Below are 20,119 nucleotides of genomic sequence, written 5' to 3'. Positions count from 1 at the left end.
CGGTTGTGATGAGTGCTGCCGTGAACATCGTGATCGGGTTTTTGTGCGAACATGTTTAAATCCTCTTGGGTGTAGACGCAGGGGCAGCACCTCGGGTCACATGGTGGTTTCAGGGGTAACCACTGGAGCAACTGTCAAAACCGCTTTCCACGTGGCTGCACCATTTCCCGTTCCCATCAGCAAACCAGGAGGGCTCCGGAGTCTCCACGCCCTTGCCAACGCTTGTTGTTGCCCCATTTTCAAAAATTAGAGCCATCCTGGGGGTGCGAGGCGGTGCTGATGACGGTTTTGATTTGCAGTTCCCTGACTGACGGTGTGGGGCGTCTCTCCACGTGCTTGCTGTCCATCATGCGTCCTTCTCAGGGCAGTGTCTGTCCGGTCCCTGGCCCACTTTGACACAGGGTTGCCCCTCTCTCTGCCGTTGAGTTCTGAGTCCTTTAAACACCCCACGTACCAGCCCCTTGCTGGATGGCGGCAAAGATACTTTTGCATTCTATGGGCGCGACCTCCTTAAGGCCGCCTCGGGAAGCACTACGCCCTGGGAGCTGCACGCTGGCGGGCTCTGCTCCGGGAGAGGCCACCCTGTCCTGTGGCTTTTCTTGCCGCCTAGTTGCCAGCACTGCACACAGCTCTGGGCTCGCCTGCTCTGCCAGCCTCAGGCGTCGGCATCAATGGCTGACCCCCGGCCTGCACTCAGACGGCCAAAGGCATGACTAACCTAATGCAGCCCTTGCTGAACTGCTAATTCAACCTCCCCTGGGAACAGAACAGAACCAAGCAAGGCCTGGCTCCGCCCTTAGCCTTCCCATCTGGCCAGTGGCAGCGCAGCTCACCGTCACTCCAGCTGCAACACCTGGTAGTCAGCCAGGGTCCCTGCCTTGCCCATTCCCCACGGGGAATCCCGAATCCCGTGGCAGGTGCAGTCCTGTCAGCTCCGCCCACAAACACATCTCCTCGCCCCCGCCCCTCAGGCCCAGCTCCGCTCCTCTCTGGTCTGGGTTATGGCGGTGGTGTCCCCACGGGCCTCCCTCCTGCCACCCTGGTCCCACCACCCCACACAACCACCTCTGAGAGAGTCAGCCAGCTGTGTCATGCCCTGTTCCTTGCTGGCTTCGGATAAAACACAAACGGCCTTCCCTGGCCGACCAGGCCCAAGTGAACGGTCCCCACCTCGTACTGGCCGCCTCCCTGCTCGCCCGACTGCCGCGTATGACAGAAAACTACAGAAAACTTGTGAAAGAAGTTGAGAAAGACACAAAGAAATGGAAAAACATTCCATGCTCATGGACTGGAAGAACAAATATTGTGAAAATGTCTATGCTACCTAGAGCAATCTACACATTTAATGCAATCCCTATCAAAATCCCATCAACTTTTTTCAAAAAAATGGAACATATAATCCTAAAATTTATATGGAACCAGAAAAGACCCTGAGTAGCCAATTACCGTGCGTGGCCTCCCCGACGTCCCCTGACCCCAGTGGTCTTGTTCCCATCTGGAGGCCTTGGCACTTGCTACTCCTCCGCCCAGAATGTTCTTGCTTGACCTTGGCAAGGCTGGCTCCTCCTTACTCAGACCTCAGCACCCACACCCCCTCCCTGAGCAGCGACGCCAAGCCGCGGAGCTGCTCCATACCGTTGTCCCTGCCATCTCCCTGCTGTCTTCCCTGGTCCCCAGGGAACCCAGAGTCCTTGACAAGAAGGGGGACCATGGCTGTCTTGAGTGTTGCCGTATCTCAAGGTTTGAAATAGTGCATGAGGCACACAAGTCACCTTTGTGGGCCAAGTGACTGACTGACTTGACAAAATGTGGCCGGGGTGGCAGCTCTGGCCTGGAGGCTCCGGTGCTAGGCCTGGCCCATGAAGGATGCCCTGCGTGGCCCTGAAGGGGCTGCCTGGGGAGGCCGAGCTCCAGGATCCAGTCGAGGAGGGCAGCTCCAGGTGAACAGGGAGAGTGAGTGCCGGTCTTTGGGAAGGTAGGTGGAAACCATGGGCCCGTCAGGAAAGCGAGGGGGGCTGGTCAGAGAGATGCTGTGTTCACTCATTCGCCTACTTCAGCCCTGCCCGGTGGGGGTGAGGTCAGCACGGAGGGGGCGCGGGTGTTCCTTGAATCCTAGCAGCCTGTGAGCTTTGCTCCTCCACGGATGCGTGAAGCCAGGGAAGACTCCCGGCACGCCGGCCCAGCTGTGTCAGTGCCTTCATGGGTATGAGGACCAAGTCCGCAGCTGAAGAAACTGGTTCTGAGTGGGAAGCAGGTAGAGAGGATACTGGCTGGGAGACAGCGGGACGCCCTGAAAGATTCTTTGTTGACCCCCGTCTCTGTCCCTTCTGGCAAGACCAGCTTTTCCTTTTATCTCAAGCACATGGCCAGGAGAGGAGGCTGCCGGGGACAGAAGGGGAGCCACGTCCCCGGGCACGCTCGTTTCCGTGTCACTGAGCCACAGCCCGAGGCGGCGGCCGTGCGTAGCCGGGAGCTCCGAGGGGCGAGCGGCCTGCCCTCAGTGGTGGCGCGTCAGGGACAGAGCCAGGGTGGGAACCGGACACGTCCATCCCTCCGGCCTCGGGCCTCTGACAGCACAGCTGTGAGCATGATCCCGGTTGGACATCTGTGGGAGGCACTGGAACTTTAAAAAATTTCTTTTGATGGGGATAAGAACAGAGGACTGGAAAGAGGGAAGGGAAGGAAAACCAAACAAACAAATCCTGGGACCAAAGAGAGACGCTCTGAGAAAAGAAAGGGGAAACGCTCTGACAGGGTTCCTCGCGAGCATCCTCAGAGATCAAACAGGCCCCGCCGGCTGCGGCTGCCGCTGCCTCCGCAGGCCCGTGCATGGGGCGGCCAGAGGGAACGCGCCGCCCGGGGAGACACTCCAGCGAACCAAGGAGGGCCTCGGAGCTCCCCACGCCACCCGGCCGGCACAGCCCTCCCTGCCGCGCTCCGGCCAGGTCAGATGACCGACTCCCAGCATGCGCCTCCCTGTCTCGGCTCTGCCTGGAATTCTGGACCGATTCTTCCCAGTTAGAGGCTACATTTTCTTCCACCTTCCAAGCTGTCGGCCTCTTCCTCCTTCCCACCTGCGTCCTCCACACATCCGTCAGCGCCATCGGGAGTTCTCCGTGAACGTGGGGCCCCCAGCATGTCCCGGTCCCGGGGCCTCCTGCCCGCCCTGCCCTGGCTCCTTAACCGGGCTTGCCGTGAGCTGGCTCGGTCCTTCCCGCACTAAGTGGGTCCCCGCTAACAGGCTCTGGCTGGGCCGTGCGGCCACAACAGGGTGAGAAACAGTTTTGTGCCAACAAAGTCAACACACTTCAGAAAGCTGTAGAGAGGCTGGAAGAGGGCAGACGTGGAGGGGTGAGTGTGGGCACAGAACTTCATGGGAAAGGGGGGCACTGAGCGTGGCTGGAGTACTGGAAAGACCACCAGGCCAATCCATGGCCAACCCCACGTTTTCTAGCCTACTTGTGGCCACTTCCTTTCCATGGCATTTGTCCCTTCAAGGACCTAGCATGGCTCCCTGTCACTTGCCCAATAAAACGGCTTTATTTGAAATTCTGTATTCAGGGCACCTGGGGGACTCAGTCACTGGGCGCCTGCCTTTGGCTCAGGTTATGGTCCCAGGGTCCTGGGATCTAACCCCACATTGTGCTCCCTGCTCGGCAGGAAGCCTGCTTCTCCCTCCCACTCCCCCTGCTTGTGTTCCTTCTCTCACTATGTCTCTCTCTCTCTCTCTCTCTGCGTCAAATAAATAAAATCTTTAAAACAGATTTAAAAAAAAATAAAATTCTGAATTCACAAGGAATTCTGAAAAACAGAGACAACAATGGATCAGTAGCCCTACATTCTAGCTACGACACCTATTTTGTTCATCTTTTTCACGCACCGGTTTTCTCCTGGCGCAAGCAGGTCACGCCGTAGGGGACCTCTGCACCCTTGAGAGCTGAGTTAGGGTGTTTTGCAGGACTCGGTCCCAGTGCCCTTCTCACCTGCTGCTGGTCCAGGGGAAAGGGGACCCCCTGCCCCGGCCCTCTGGGCACTCGTCTCTATTCCGCTCTGTTAATAAAAGTCCCCGTGAGGGACACAGGGCAGCCGCAGCCCCTTCCATAGGAGGATTCTCTTCTTTGGATGGGTTCCCCGAGGGAGGGTCCCAGGTCAAAGACTGACAGCTTTTCCCCTCTCACCACTCCTGGCTGGACCGCCTTCATCTGTGAGTTCTGCCCCCACGCAGTGTGCCTGTGCTGGCCGATGCCTTTGCTGAAATCACTTTCTCGCGCCCTTGCTGCCCCGCAGAGGCCCGCGGGCGCGCCGCCACGCCGGTCTGGCTGTGCGCGCTCCCTCTCAGTGAGGACACCGCGAACACGTGGTCAAGGCCTGCCCTCAGGGAGCAGAGAGGAGGGGAGATCGGTGCAGGTGAACCACTGACTGGGGTCTCTGAGGGCTGCGTGTGAGAAGGCTCGTGAGGCCACACTGAGGGGTAGGGGAGCCCCTCCCTCAGCCACGTGAGGACCAGGGCGGGGAAAGGTGGGTTCGGTGGTGGACGCAGGTGTGTGTGCAAGCTTGCGTGTGCATGTGTGTGTGCGCAGCGAGGCTGGAGCAGCAGGCGGGGCCCTGGCGGCTGTGGAAGGGGGCTGGGGGCCAGGCTTGAGTCGACGCTGTACCCACCACGTGGCCAACCATCACCCCTGACACGCGTGCATCTGCAGGGACACAGCTCCACGCCTCAGGCCCGGAGGGCGTCTAGCCGGCAGAAACCCCCTGTGGATTCATCTCCCTCTACTCCTGAGTCCCCTCTCCTACCTGGCTGAGCTTCTCTAGGCTTTGCACAAGCTGTTCCTTCCTCCCTTTACCCCATCTCCACCCCCGCCTGGTGACCGCTCAGCCATTCCTGGCAGACGAGCTGTCCCCTGTGCTGGGTGTGGTATTAATTACATCGGGGGCAGCACTCTGGAAACGTTCCTGCACACAGCCTAGAGCTCCTTGAGGCCAGACATCCCATGGAAATCCTCTCCGGACCCCTTGGCCTGGCAGATAAGGGCACTCGAGGGGCATCAGCTGTTCCAGTGGCCACGCACCATCCCTCCCGGCGTTTCTAAACCAGCCCGCCCGCCCCAGCAGCAGCAGCGCTCGCTCGCAGGCTGCCGGCTCTCCTGTCCTGGGCTCTGATTCTAGTCCCACCTCTTGGCCAGATGATTACGGGTCAGCAGAACCCCGGGAAAGCAGCGTGCGAACCTGAGTGCGTGCCCGTGAGCACATCGCGTCAGAGTGGCGTGCGGACGGGACTGGGCAAGAGCGCTGGGACAGGAAAACTGCAGAGCTGGGCAGCTGCCTTCTGTTTGGTCTAGTGAGTCCGCTGAGCATTTCTGCATAATCGTCACACGAGTGGAAGAGGGACACGTAAACAGAACTTTCGACTCTGCGTGGTAAGGACTACGACTGGCGTCAGTCCGAAAGGAGGTGGGGAGGCAAGAGCCCTGGACGGGCGGGGAAGATGTGCAGAAGGACGACCTGGAAGGCTCAGGACAGGCAAGAGAGACAGCCAGCTCTCCAGGCAGAGGGAAGCACAGGGCTACGAGGTGCCCCAGCTGAGCCTTAACACACACGTGGAGCCAAGACCAGGCTGGCAGAACCCAGACCAGGAGGGGCCGGCTGCCGGGCTTGGGAGGTGAGCTCCAATGGCAAGAGGGGCCCCCAGAAAATCCCACTCAGGGGGACCGCCACGAAAGCTTGTCCCAAACGACTGCACTGGCGTCTGACCTCTTGGTGGCCAGTGGCTGAGCCAGGGGAGGGCAAGTTGGCCTGTGGGATCCTCTCCCCCATGAAGGCAGCCTGCGAGGTGACTAAAGCCCCTGACCAAGCCGCTGGGTGGCTGCCATGGCTACCCTCTGCCCACAGACCGGTGTGCCAGCTGGGCACTAGGCGTCTCCGCCAGCCCGTCTATTTCTAGCCACATGCGGTGGGTACGAGGTAGGTGACAGGGTGGGTTGGTACAGCGGGCCATACATGGGGCTGGCTGATGGCCACCACAAACAGCCAGGGGCTGGTGCTGGGGGAGACGGGTCATTGCAACATCTGTCCAGAGGCAGCCAAGGCCCAACAAATGTTCAGGGTAAAGCCCCGTTGAGGGCCCAGGCTGCTCCAAAATAAGTGAGCTGGCGGGCAGAGGAGGTGCCGGACTAGAGGTTCTGGGTCGCTCACACTTGCTGATCTATGCCCCCTTCTAGGCACGCGGCTCATCTCTGGTTTGGGACGCATGATTTGGTGGTAGGGTGTTTTTAAAGAGTCTTCACCAGACACTTAGTTTTTATTTCTTTCTCTGCGTTCTCACCAAGCCCCTGGCACACAGACTGCAAACGAGATGGAGAGCGTCTGCCTGCCTGTCCTGTCCTCTGAGACTCGGTGATTTTCTCTGCTGTTCAAGCACTTGGCATGCTCTGCCCGGGGACAGGGTGGGACCTCTTCCTCAAGCCACCTAATCAAGACTTAGTCAATGGTGGGGCTGGCACAGGAGGAGGGACGAGAGATTTTGGCCCAGTCGTACCCACGGGAAGGGCAACCATGCGGTCCCTGCCCCAAACATCCAGTCAGAGGGAGTGCGGGAAGGAGGTGGGCAGCACCGCACTGGATGCCGACCAGGCACCCCTGTGCTTTCACAAAGACCACCTCGCAGTATTTCTATAGCCCCATCCCTGGGAGAGAGCAGACAGCTAGCCCCAAAACACTGCTAGGAAGAGAGCCAGGAGCCAAGTCCCCATCACCCCTGGTCTGGAACGGAGACTAGCAGAAGTCGGGTATGAGGCTGGGGACACGGGGCGCTGTCGTCACACAGGCTGCTAGTCCTCCCCAGTGAGGCTCTGCAGCTCTGAGGGAGCTGATGCTCTGTCCCCTGTGGCAGTTTGCACGCCCACCGCTACCAGATGCTGCTCCTCCGGGAGGTCGGCATCAGGCACTCTGTCCCATGCCCCAGCCACCTGCCATCCCTCCATCACACAAATGAGCTTGTGCTGGGCCGGGCGAAAGGAGCAAAGTCATGTCAGAGCCTGACCCCGCAGGAGCTCCTGAGGCCATAAGGGAGACCTCAGATGTCCAATGACAAGCGTGGGGGCTGTGGGCACCCAGGGGAAGAGTGTGTCACTTAAAGAAGGCCTTTGGAAGGGGCTGATGCCTGAACTGAGTCCTGAGGGACGAGGGGCATTCAACCAAAAAAGCATGGGGAGGGGTTTTGGGCAGAAGGAAGAGCAGGGGCAAGGATGCCGCCGAGCAGGACAGGGCGGTGTGTTTAGGGGGATGAAAGCTGTTTGGTCTGCTGGACATGCCAGTTCTGAGAAATAAGACAGAGGCAGACAGGGACTGCGTCTGGCAGAGGCGAAGAGGACACAGCATAGGGCTTGGCCCCTGTCCTCAAGGACATGACATGCCACCAACTCATCAAGTCACAAGATACCGAAGAGAGAGGCGCTCTGGCACCACAGCCCACTAGGGGTTCCAAACAGTGCTGCAGGACCCGAGGGGTCTTCCAGCAGTGGGCAGGAGTGATGGGGGGAGGGTACTCCCCGGAGAGCAGGACTCTCATTTCCTGCCAGCCCTGCCTCCCATTTCAGCCTGAGCAGCAGCACCACTGCAGGATTCTGCTTGAAACTATTCAGACTTGAATCTGCTCCTAGAAATCTGAAAAGCACGGTCACATCCCATCCTTCCATTTCACATACGATGGGGAAACTGAGGCACAGAGAGGCAGGGAGTTTTCTAAAGCCCCCAGACAAGTCCATGGTCCAAAAGGGCCAGACTTGGTATATTGCCTTTCCGCCCAGCACCACCTGCCCCTTCTGCTCTCCCGCACCCCTCCCTGTCCCCATCCTGTGCTGGCTGTAGGCGTGAGGCCACTGAAGGTCACTCTACCCCTGAAAATGCCTCAGGTCTCCATCAACCCCCCTCCCCACCCCCACTCCATGATCCCCCTGGTCTGGTGGTGGTTTGGGGAAAGCAAGAAGCCCATTTATAAAGACACACAAGTGCCCAGTGGTTTTCTTTTTCTCAGGCCAAAGAATTTCCACCAGAGGAACAGTGGTAAAAACCTGGGCAGGATGGGAAAGTGGGCCTGACCCGGCTCGTGCCTCCACGGCAAATCCCTCCAACGACGGGTGTGCACATGGCCTGAAGCGGGGCCGAGAGTGGGCGTGGGGGCAGAGGTAAAGAGAGCAGGAAGAAACCTCTGGAGTTTACCTGAGAAAACACTGGTGTTTATGGAGTATATGACTGTCCGATGTGGTTTAGTTTTACATTAAAATGGTTGGCATTTTTTTCCTAGCAAGAAACGCATTTGAGCTGTTGGAAGTATAAAGACAAATAAACAGAGGCAACTAGAGCCTTCATTAGGGGTTTGAAGGAGCAACACATTGTCTCCAGCTGTCCTCCGGCATGAGAAGGGGCGCCTTCAAAAGGGCCCAGGCAGCACGACCCTTTCATCCTGCCAGGGATGGTCCGGCTGCCGGCGCCCGCCGGGACTTCCCCCGACGTGTGCAGCTGGGCTCCTGGGCCCCCTCAGCGTCCCCCGAGAGCCTCTCCCTCTCCTCTTAACCCTCTGCGTGGCGGCCTGCACTGTCACCTGCACGTCCATGTCCTCATCTGACCTGAACGGACCAGGATCGTGCTGTTTGGTAGAGAAATAGGTGACATGTATCCAAGCTCACAAAATGGGTATGGGGCAGAGCTGGGATGGGAAGCTCTGGGGCCACAGGACCCATGTCAACAGCAGGGGCCCGAATCCACGTGAGACAAGGGGAGAGCTTTCTGACCCCAGAAGGGTGGGGAGGAGAGGCTCACTGGGCAGGAGCACCATGTGGAATGGGAGGGGTGGTCCCCAAGGGGCTTCATGCACAGCCCGGCATCTTTGCCAGCTCAGAAAGCACATCTATTGTCTTCGCAAAGTACTCTGACTTTATATGCTAGGAATGAGTGAAATTAGATAATTCACATCCGTCCGGCCCCCTATGGGCCGCGCACTGGGCGTGTGCTTCACATAGCTGATCTCACTCAGTGTCTGCCTCACCCGTCATTAAGCTCTGCGGGTAGCCCCACGCTACAGTGGAGGACTCGGAGGCCCAGGGAAGTGAAGTTGCTTGGTCAAGGTCACCCAGCAAGTGAGTAAGCGATGGATCCAGGATTCAAAGCTGGGCAGGCTGGTTCCCCGTCCTCCTTGAGGGCTGGGCCTGTGTCGTCTAACTCCTAGTTGTGAGCTCAGGGCAGGTGCTTGTGAAATCTTCAAGAAATGAATGAATGTTAAAGAATTCCAGCTTTCACTGCCATCTAGAAGCTCCAGACTCTCACATCCCCCTGCCCCAGACCTGACGACTCCACTAACTTCTGAACGGGCACCCCATTTCCATTGAGATGGCTGTCAGTCACCCCAAACGAAACATGGCCAGAGGGGCTCTCGAGCCTGCCCCTCCCCACTCCAGCCTGTCCTGCTCCCAGGTTCCCCACCTGAGCCACAGCACTGAGCCACCCACACACTCCAGGCCAAAACCTAGCAGTTGGTGTTGGTTTCTCTTTTTCTCTTACCTTTTCCACTGAACCCATCAGCAATTCCTGTGGGCTCTCCTTTCAGATATATTCTGAATTCAACCATTTGTCCTCACCTCCACCACTGGCACTCCGGACTGAGCCACGACCATCTCTGACCCTGACCGTGACCACCACAGTGGTCTTTGCCTCTTCCTCCCTGGAATATATTCCCCAATTTGGGGCCAGAAAGCAAAACCCTTTAGGTTAAAATGTCAATCAGATTAGGTCAGTTCCTAGTTAAAATCTCCCATGGCTCCCAGCTAATTTAGAATAAAATCCCAACCCTGTTCTAGAACCGCGAAGGCCCTGCCTATATCCTGACTTCATCTCTGGTCCCTTTCCCTCACTCTCGGCCTCCAGGCACACTGACCTGCTCCCAGACTCCCCGAGTGTGTCGCCACCTCACTGGTCCTCTCCCTTCTGCCTGGAGGGAAGGTCCTCCCTATTATTTTCTAAAGGTATCTTCCTCCTCCTCACTGAGGCCCTGTCTTCTTGTCCCCTCTGCTCGAAGGTGGGCGAAGCTTTATAACGGCTTGAGGCTAGACCGTAAAACTTCCGCGGATGCAGTGGCCATGCCATGAGGAAGCCCACACCGACCCGTGTGGAAAGACCACATGGAGAAGTTGCCCCAAACGTTCTGGCCAACAGCCAGCATCAACCACCTGACATCAGCAAAGATGCTTCCAGATGATTCCAGCCTGCTGTCAAGTCCTCCCCAGCCTGGGCGTCTTCCCAGCGGAGGCCCCAGACCCCGTGCAGCAGATGAGCCGTCCCTGCTGCGCCCCGCCTGAACTCCTGCCCCGTGGAGGCCGAAAGCTGACTACAATGGCAGTGCGTGCCACAGAGGGCGGGGTGGTTTCTCCAGCACTAGTGACCGCAGCGCTGCTCCGTCCGGCTCCCCGCCTTCTCCCCGTCATCTTTCATCGCGTCGTTTCATTGTTTTCCACTGGAGCTGCCCTGACTGAACTGCCCTTCCTGAGCTACGTGTTGGCCTGTTCACTGTCCCCCCTGCCCTCCGGCTGCTGGAGTTCACATGTGTGTGCCTGTTGGTGCCTTCGTTTACCACTCCCTGGTCTCTTCCCCACCTGAAACCGCGTCTGGCCCACGGCAGGCGCCCTGCAGAATTGTTTGCAATAAACAGGTAAACCCGAGGTGGAAGGCTTTGGTGTCACTGCGATCACAGTCCTTCTACCTGTCCTCACAGTCGGGAACACCTCTGCCTCTCTGATGCTCCTGGGAGTCCTGACAGAGATGCCCCTGGTCTTCGCCCTGAGCCCAGTGCGCCGTCTGCTGAGTGACAGCAGATGATGAGACACCTTGACAGATTTGCTTATTTTCTTTCTTTCTTTTTTTTTTTTAAAGATTTTTATCTATTTATTCAACACACAGAGAGAAATCACAAATAGGCAGAGAGACAGGCAGAGAGAGAGGGGAAGCAGGCTCCCCGCCAAGCAGAATGCCCAATGAGGGACTCGATCCCAGGACCCCGAGGTCATGACCTGAGTCGAAGGCAGAGGTTCAACCCACTGAGTCACCCAGGTGCCCCACAGACTTGCTTATTTTCTCATTCTCCAAATACTTATCATATGCCTAGGATATGCGAGACATTGCACCAGGCTCTCAGGAGGAAGACAGGGGATGAAGAAGACAACTTCTGCCATCAGGGGAAAGTAGAGAGCCACAGCGGTGGTGCGTACAATATGGTCATGGAAGATTCCAGTGCAAAGGCAGGTGAGTGACAAGAAGGACCTCACTGGGTCCTTGCTGGGAGCAGCTGTGAACAGCAGGGATATGCAAAGGACTCCATGGGTTTAAGGAAGGCTGGGCCAGAGGGCAGAAAATAAGCAAATCTGTGGGGCGCCTGGGTGGCTCAGTGAGTTGGCCCAGGAGAGAGCAAGGGGGAAAGGCTGACAGGGCCCTGGTGAGGGGGCCTCATGAGCCAGTGGGCAGACGCACTAGGAGGCCATGAGAGAGTGAGTTCTGAAGGGCTCTGCAGTCACACGGGGTAAGACCAAAGCCTGAAAGAACTTCCAGGGCGACACAAAGTTCCTACACAGGTGGCAGGCTTTTGCCTTGGCCAGGGGAGGCAGTACTGGCTTTGGGGAGGAAGTGCCCTTGGGAGGAACTTTCTGGAGCCAGGGGCTCCCTCTTGGCCCCTGGTATGCCACCCACCTGCCTGGCTTGGCAGATGCTGGGATTTCTGGATGTCCACCATGACTCCCCAGCTCATATGGGGTACCTCCCTAACACCCAGGGAGGGAAGCCTGCCCTTCCCTGAACCTGGCCAGCCTTCCCGAGCTGGTGCTGGTTTGGGCACTGTGGAGCAGGGGGTTGGTCAGCGACTCACAGGCTTGAGCTGGCAAATGGTCCCAGCACTGCCACTTACTGGCTGGGTGGCCTCGTGCAGGCCACCTTCCCTCTCTGAGCCTTGGTTTCCTCATTCATAAAAAAGGGCCACGAATGGCTTCTGCCTGTGGACACCGTTAGGACTGACTGAGGGAACGTGAACACAGCGTCTTGTACAACTCTGGGCGTGTGGCACAAACTCCAGCCCGGATCCCTCATCTCACCCAAGTAGAACTGCCCACCTAACACAGGGCTGGGCACACAGTAGGTGCTCAATGAGCATTAGCGGGAAAGTAGCCATCTTGTTAATAAAACAACTTCTCTGTGGGACCTGGCTACAGATGACTTCTCTTCATCGGGGGAAAAAGTGCTGAGAAGCAAGTTCAAAATTCAAACCGTGAGCAACTTGAGAAACATATTTTTCAGCAAGTCAAGGTAAAGACTGGGGTCAAAGAAAACATCTGGCTAAGTGAACTAATGGCTTTAGAGAAAAAGGACCCTTGCTTTGTGGAGACGGGAAAAATTATCCACTGCTGGTTTTAATTTAAGATGAAAAAAAAATCTTATTCTATTAGCCTAAATATTGCTCTTATGTCCAATTGCATGGAGTTTGGAATAATATTTTTCAAACAGAACTACTGCTATTTCAAGTAATTACAATGCTAAAAGCAGTCATTTGGGGTTGAGCAAGGATCTCATCATGGTTTCAATTCCCTCTGGTGTCATTTTCTGTTATATTTGAGAAATTCCTCAATAAAGATGTCAAATAGAGAGAGGGTTTTGCTCCCCAGAGGACAGATTTGGCCACCCTCCCAGGCAAGCCATCTCTATAAGAAAATAACCTCTTTTGCTCAAAAGAAAAGGTCCAACTGTGAAAACTCAGGCCAGAAACTAACCCCGAAGCCATCAGCCTCATTTCTCCTAATTAACTCAGAATGCTTTTCGTACTCTGCTGATCAGGATTTAGTCCAGCCATCATCCCCGAGGAATTCAGTAGTGGTTGAGAGAGGAATGTTACAGCTGGACAAGACTCCTGACCCAGACTCCTGGAGACCAAAAAACAAGAGATGCGAACAGCCTTCACTGTCCCCGATGGGTGATGGGTTGTGAGTGGGCTCCTGGTGATGGACCAGAGATGGTCAGGACTGCACAAGGCAGCAAGAACAGAGAATCTTCCAACAACTCCATTAGCCCCCATGGCCACTGAGCACAGGGGGGCAGGCCCTGTGCTGGAAACTTCACCAGGAAGCATGAACATGATCCCTACTGAGACCAAGCAGGTAATTAAATGCCTAAAGCTACTGACGGTGAGCAATAGGGCGTGGTGAGGATTATAGCCAGCAGGAAGCATACCTCCTCCAAAGTAGGTGGCTGTGGCCCAGCTCCTGTCAGTTGCCCTAGTCCTACACTGAGATGTGGGCAAGAGGTACCCCTGCCCTGGGCCCTACACTTTGGGGGTCCCTGCTCTATCACCGGTAGTTACAGCCCTCCCTGTGGAGTAAGGAGCCCGCAGAGGATCATGGGCATCTGGAACACAGACCCACCCTTCTAGACCACACTCGAGGTATTTGAGACCCTACAATTCCCTGTCCAAATGGCCCCAAGTCTGTTTTCAGAGTGATAGATAACCCTTAGGACCAAGCAGTGGAGAAAGGAAAGGTGGTTTGGGAGCAAATGGCCAGAGCTTGAACATTCAGGTGAGGGGGTCTTCGGGCTCCTGGGGTATAGGATGGAGTCAGCCATGAGAAGGGCTGGGAGGGGGCACTGCCTACACGAGCACTTTCTGACACAAAACTCCAAGGAATCTCAGATTTGAAATTCCAGTGTAGCCTTCTGGGTCATTAGGAAGGAGTATTTGTCAAGGCAGAAAAGACGGAATATATTCTGGCTTTGAACTTTCTCACTCTACCTTATTTACCCGTAAGTATGTGCCATAAAGGCCTCCATCTGCACTTCTGTCCGAGGTCCACAATTTCAGGGGTCAGATGACTGTGGCCGAGCGGGAACAACGCTGGAAATACTGATTTTTATGTGACATCCCTTGCTTTTTTCCAAGTTATTTTTATTAGTTATTTTTATTTACTTGTTTATTTTTAAGTTTTTATTTTAATCGCCTGGTGCTTATCACAACAGATGCACTCTTTAATCCCGGTCATCTGTTTCTCCCACCACCCCACCCACCTGCCCTCTGGTAACCATCAGTTTGTTCTCTATAATTCAGAGTCTGTTTCTTGGTTTGTCTCTCTCCCTCTTTTTTCCTTTGTTTGTTTTGTTTCTTAAGTTCCACATGTAAGTGGAATTATATGGTATTTGTCCATCTCTGACTGGCTTATTGCACTCAGCATGATATTCTGGCTCCATTTATGTTATTGCAAACGGCAAGACTTCATTCTTATTAATGGCTTCTTTATCCGTTCATCAGTTGATGTACACTTGGGTTGCTTCCATCTCTGGTCTATTGCAAAGAATGCAGCTATAAACACGGAGGTGCCATAAACATTAGTGCCTTCATATTCTTTGGCTAAATACCCAGTAGTCTGATTGTTGGACCATAGTATAGTTCTATTTTTAACTCTCTGAGGACCCTCCATACTGTTTTCCACGGTGGCTGCACCAGTCTGCCTTCCCACCTGCAGTGCACGAGGGTTCTCCTTTCTCCACAGCCTCGCCAACAACTGTTGTTTCTCGTGTTGTTGATTTTAGCCATTGTGAGAGGTGTGAGGTGATGCCTTATTGTGATTTTGGTTTGCATTTCCCTGATGATGAGTGATGATGAGTGATGATGTGGGGCATCTTTTCATGTGTCTGTTGACCATCTGTATGTCTTCTTTGGAAAAATGTCTATCCATATCTTCTGCCCATTATTAAATTGGATTATTTGGGGTTTGGGTGTTGAATTGTATCAGCTCTTTATATATTTTGGACACTAACCCTTTATCAGATATGCCATTTGCAAAGAACTCCTCTTATTCTGTAGGATGCCTTTTAGTCTTGTTGATTGTTATCTTCATCATGCAGAAGCTTTTTATTTTGATGTAGTCCCAACTGTTTATTTTTGCTTTTGTTTCCCTTGCCTGAGGGGACCTACCCAGAAAAAAAAAAAGTCACTACAGCTGATGCCAGAGAAATTATTACATGTGCTTTTCTAGGAGTTTTATATTTTCAGTTCTCACATTTAGGTCTTTAATGCATTTTGTATTTATTTTTGTGTACAATGTAAGAAAGTGCTCTGGTTCCTTTTTTTTTTTTTTTTTTTTTTTTTACATGTAGCTGTCCAGTTTCCCCAGCACCATTTTTTCCCCATTGGATATTCTTTCCTGCTTTGTCACAGATTAATTGACCAGATAACTATGGATTTGTTTCTGCTTTTCTTATTCTGTTCCATCGATCTATGTGTCTATTTTTGTGCTGGTACCATTCTGTTTTGATTACCACAGCTTTGTAATCGAACTTGAATCTGGAATTGTGATGCCTCCAGCTTTGCTTCTCTTGTTCAAGATTGCTTTGGCTATTAGGGGTCTTTTGTGATTCCATACAAATTTTAGGATTGTCTGTTCTAATTCTGTGAAAAATGCTGTTGGTATTCCAACAGGGGAATGCACTAAATCTGTAGATTGCTTTGGGTAGTATAGACATTTTGACAATGTTTGTTCTTCCAACTCATGAGCATGGGATGTCTTTCCATCTCTTTGTGTTATCTTCATTTTCTTTCATCAGCGTTTTATAGTTTTCAGAGTACAGGTTTTTCACCTCTTTGGTTAGGTTTATTCCTAGATATTTTGTTATTTTTGGAGAAATTGTAAATGGGATTGCTTCTTTAATTTCTCTTTCTGCTGCTTCATTATTGGTGTATAGAAGTGCAACAGATTTCTGTAGATTGATTCTGTATCCTGTGGCTTGACGGAGTTCATTTATCAGTTTCTAACAGTTTTTTGGTAGTTTTCTACGTAGAGAATCATGTCATCTGCAAATATTTAGAGTTTTACCTCTTCTTTACCAGTTTGGATTCCTTTTATTTCTTTTTGTTGTCTGATTGCTGTGGCTAGGATTTCCAGTACTATGTGGAATAAAAGTGGTGAGAGTGGACATCCTTGTTTTATTCCTGATCTCAGGGGAAAGGCTCCCTCTTCTTCCCACTGAGAATGATGTTAGCTGTGGGTTTTTCATACATGGCCTTTATTGAAATATGTTCCCTCTAAACCTTTGTGGAGGGATTTTATCATGAATGGATATTGTACTTTGTCGAATGTTTTTTGTGTCTATTGAAATGATCATAAGATTCTTATACTTTCTCTTATTGATGTGATGCATCAGGTTGGTTGATTTGTGAATAGTGAACCACCCTTGCATCTTGTGAATAAATCCCACTGGATCATGGTGATTGATGTATTTTTTTAATGTACTGTTGGATTTGGTTTGCTAGTAGTTTGATGAGGATTTTTGCATCTATATGCTTCAGAGATACTGGCCTACAGTTCTCTTTTTTTGTGGTGCATTTATCTGATTCTGGTTTCAGTGTAATGCTGGTCTCACAGCATTCTCTCTACTTTTTGGGATAGTTTGAGAAGAACAGGTATTCCTTATCTTCTTTAAAAGTTTGGTAGAATTCCCCTGTGAAGCCACCTCATCCTGGACTTTTTTCTGTTGGTGTTTTTTTTTTTTTTTTTTTTTAGAACATCTTAAATTTTTAATCCTTTCTTTACAGGTTACCTAGACCACTTTTGATTAAGAAAACTGTAGAAAGTTAGTAACTGCCACAAGCAAATGCCAGGCGGCGGCACGTGTCAATTTTCCACAGAGTCCTGCTTTGCGGGGTGTCTGAATGCGCTGTTCAGGGTCTCCGCTCACACTTGCTGGAATCGGTCGCGGCAGAGTTTAGTCCACAGGTCGCTTCTCCCCGTATTTCTTTGTAAACTCTTCAGCGTTCTTACAGAATTTTTACGGTCCTTAGTATTCTTCAGCTAGGTCAGCCCAAAGTAGGTGCTTGGACTGGGGGTCATTCACCAGTGCTATGAGGGACTGGATTACTTGGTCGGTTTTGGTTGCTGGCTTCCAGTTTTCAGCACTAATTACTGGCAGACAGACCTTCCCCTTTTCATCGATGTTCGGGTGATAGATCTTTGTTTTAAATGTGATCTTCGGTGGTTTGAATGGGTACTCTGCTGGAAAGTTGATTGCGATTCTGAAGGCCCCCTTATCGTATGGAGGGTTGTCAGGAACAATAAGCCCTTGCCAAGTCAATAAATTAGCTTCATCAACCTGGATGTTACGGAAGTTTTTCATTCCACATTTGCGGATTTCTTCAAGCTCCTTCATCAGCCTCCTGCTGGCCGCCATCTTGGATCTGGTGCTGCTTGTTGTTGGTTTTTTGATTACTGATTCAATTTCATTGGTGGTAGTGGGTCTGTTCACATTTTCTATTTCTTCTTGTTTCAGTTTTGGTAATTTATAGGTTTCTGGGAATTTGTCCATTTCTTCCAGGTTATCCATTTGTTGACATGTAAGTTTTCATACTATTCTCTTATAATTGTTTGTATTCTGTGGTATGTGTTATTATTTCTCTTCTCTCATTTATGATTTCATTTATTTGAGTCCTTTCTCCTTTTTTTGATAAGTCTGGCTATAGGTTTATCAACTTTATTATGTTTTCAAAGAACTAGCTCCTGCTTTCATTGATCCATTCTATAGGTTTTGCTTGTTTGTTTATTTTATTTATTTCTGCTTTAGTCTTTATTATTTCCTGCCTTCTGCTAGTTTTGGGTTTTGTTTGCTGTCCTTTCCCTGGCTCTTTTAAGTATAAGGTTGGGTTATTTATTTGAGATTTTTCTTGCTTCTTGAGGGAGACGGGTAGTGCTATAAACTTCCCTCTTAGAACTGCTTTGGTTGTATCCCAGAGACTTTGAACCATTGAGTTTTCATTCACATGTTTCCATGTACTTTTTAATTTCTCTGTTTATTTTCTGGGTGACCCATTCATTGTATAGTAGCATTTTATTTACTCTCCATGTATTTGTGGTCTTTTGGGGTTGACTTCTAGTTTCATAGCATTGTGGTCAGAAAAGATGCGTGTATGTCTTTGATCTTTATTAGAATTTGTTGAGGCTGCTTTTGTGGCCTAGAATGTGATCTGTTCTGTGACATCCCTTGATTTTTAAATGCTGACAAAGCATTCAATGAGATGACAGCGACAGTGATGATTACAAAAACACCGGAGGACAAACGTGTCTGCAGGCTGCAGGAGGATGGCAGGCTGCCTGCTTGAAACCTCCATGACAACATGATGACAGTACCCAGCACCTGTGCAAAATGTGACATCTGTACATGCAGCTCTCCAGACCTGCTTTTTTATTTAACTGTCACGGCACCCCTCTGAGACCAGGATTACAGTTAGGGGCACCTGCTTGGAGGGTTTGAGTAAGTGGTCCCAAACCACTGACTCATGAGTGGTTGTGCCAGAACTTGAGCCTAAATCTTCCAACTCCAAGCCTGGCTTCCTCTTCCATCATTCTATGTTTCTGCCAACACCCATCCTGATGCCATATCAGGCACTGTATCTCTCACCACCTGTTATGGAGGAGGGATGTGAGGCTCTGGGAGGTCACGTGGTCAGCGTGGGATGGAGATGGTTGGAACCAAGGTCTGACTTCTCTAGAGCTAGTTTTGTCTTGAGAAGGAAAAAGCCCAAACAAAAACACGTCTGTCGGGAAGGTTCTGCCCTCAGCTAAAAGCAGAGGAGCAACAGAGAAAGCCTTTTCTTGGCTGCCATATGTGTGAATGAGAGCCGTGTGAATTTGCAATCTGTGCTCGGAGGTGGGGGTCGGGGAAGTCTTATCCAGTTCTTTAAGTTAATCAGTGTAAAAGAATCCGTTCTAAAAATAAAAATCAACCCACCCAGACTCTGCTGTTAGTCGGGAGGTACTGGATATACCTGCCATCGTCCAGAACAAGAGTATTTAGGAACAGGTGGTCCTCCACAGGTAAGAGTGTTAGGACGAGAAAGGGAGTCCCATGGGTCAGACACAGTCCAGGGAGTGCAGATGGCTGGCTCTGGCCTTCACAGGCCTAGCCCAGTGCATTTCTTACTGAAAGCTGGTGAGCAGGCTCAATGCCCATGACACTGTGAGTGCTTGATGCTAGGCCTTCTCTAGATGTTCTAGAGCCAGGATCTCATTCAATCCTCACGAGATAGGGACTATGAATTCCATTTTACAGGTGAGGAAACTGAGGCACAGAGGTGAAGTGACTGGCCAAGCGACACACAGCTGGTAGCTGGCAGAGCCAGGACCTGAGCCCAGAACGGGCAGTTCCCAAGGCCTGTCATCTGGACCACTGGGTGCCACTGCCTGTTGTCTCACGGGGATATCAGCTCTGCCTTCCCAGACTAATCAGTTACTGAAGTGAACTCCTGCTGTCATCTGAAACAGTGGCAAAATTGGTAAAACCCAGGGCTCATGCTTTCGGAGGATTAAACAAGATAACGCTTGGACCATACTTCACTTGATGTCTGGCACAAAAAAGGTCCTACAGCACAGCCCCAATCTTTACAAGCTAACCAAATGCCCAGCCCACTGCTGTAGCCTCCTGGCACTCCAGCCTCCCGCCCTGAGCCCAGCCCCCAGGAGCCCCCTGTGGCTCTCTGCACAGACGTGCCCTCGTCCCAGCCAGCTGCTCCCCGACCTTCGCAGAATCTGTTCCGTGCCACCTCCTCTTTGAAGCCCCCTGGGGAGCCACTCCATTTCCAGCCCCAACCTCACCCAGTGCAGGGGCGTCTCTTCACAGAACCCTCAGGGATCCCACAGCCTGCTGTCCAGACCTCCATTTCAGCCCTTATTTTGGGTATAATTACATGTTCACAGATCTGTTTCCCATAACAAGTCTGTCTGAGAGCCAACATCCACTAAACAAAAGCAGCAGGGAAATCTACAGCTAATGTGCCACAGGGAGGACGGGTTCCAGAGGACTCGGGATGCCGCACTTGGCCTGCCAGGCACCCACAGGCCAGTTGGCACAGGTGAGGTCCGCTGAGCCCTTGCACGAAGTGCCGCACTGAAAGCCATAAAAACATCCCAATGACCCTCTGACCTAGCCATTCCATTTCTGGGAAGAAAGGGTAGAGGAAACAATTAGTAAATTAAGAAAAAATAAATTTCTGCCAAGAATCACACCTTGGGATTCTGAGGGTAGGAATAAAACAAAAACATAAACAAACAATTTA

General features: G+C 52.1%; 2 protein-coding genes across 4 annotated transcripts in view; both read right to left on the bottom strand.

Moving 5' to 3' along the window:
- SCUBE1 (signal peptide, CUB domain and EGF like domain containing 1) overlaps window positions 1-20,119 on the bottom strand; it is a 134,533-nt gene that overhangs the window by 91,199 nt on the left and 23,215 nt on the right. The gene's annotated exons all lie outside the window — the stretch shown is intronic.
- On the bottom strand, window positions 16,852-17,253 carry LOC122892274 (ubiquitin-conjugating enzyme E2 L3-like). Its single transcript, XM_044228551.1, has one exon. The coding sequence runs from the start codon at window positions 17,239-17,241 to the stop codon at window positions 16,852-16,854; it is 390 nt and encodes a 129-aa protein (XP_044084486.1). The 5' UTR covers window positions 17,242-17,253.

Source organism: Neovison vison, chromosome 12, assembly GCF_020171115.1.
Source record: "Neovison vison isolate M4711 chromosome 12, ASM_NN_V1, whole genome shotgun sequence".
NCBI classification, from domain to species: domain Eukaryota; kingdom Metazoa; phylum Chordata; class Mammalia; order Carnivora; family Mustelidae; genus Neogale; species Neogale vison.
The sequence above is the reverse complement of the archived record's forward strand: the minus strand, read 5'-3'. Positions and strand labels throughout refer to the sequence as shown.

What these genes read in the sequence shown, in the direction of transcription:
- LOC122892274 (XM_044228551.1), bottom strand. Translation starts at nt 17,241, where the DNA reads ATGGCGGCCAGCAGGAGGCTGATGAAGGAGCTTGAAGAAATCCGCAAA.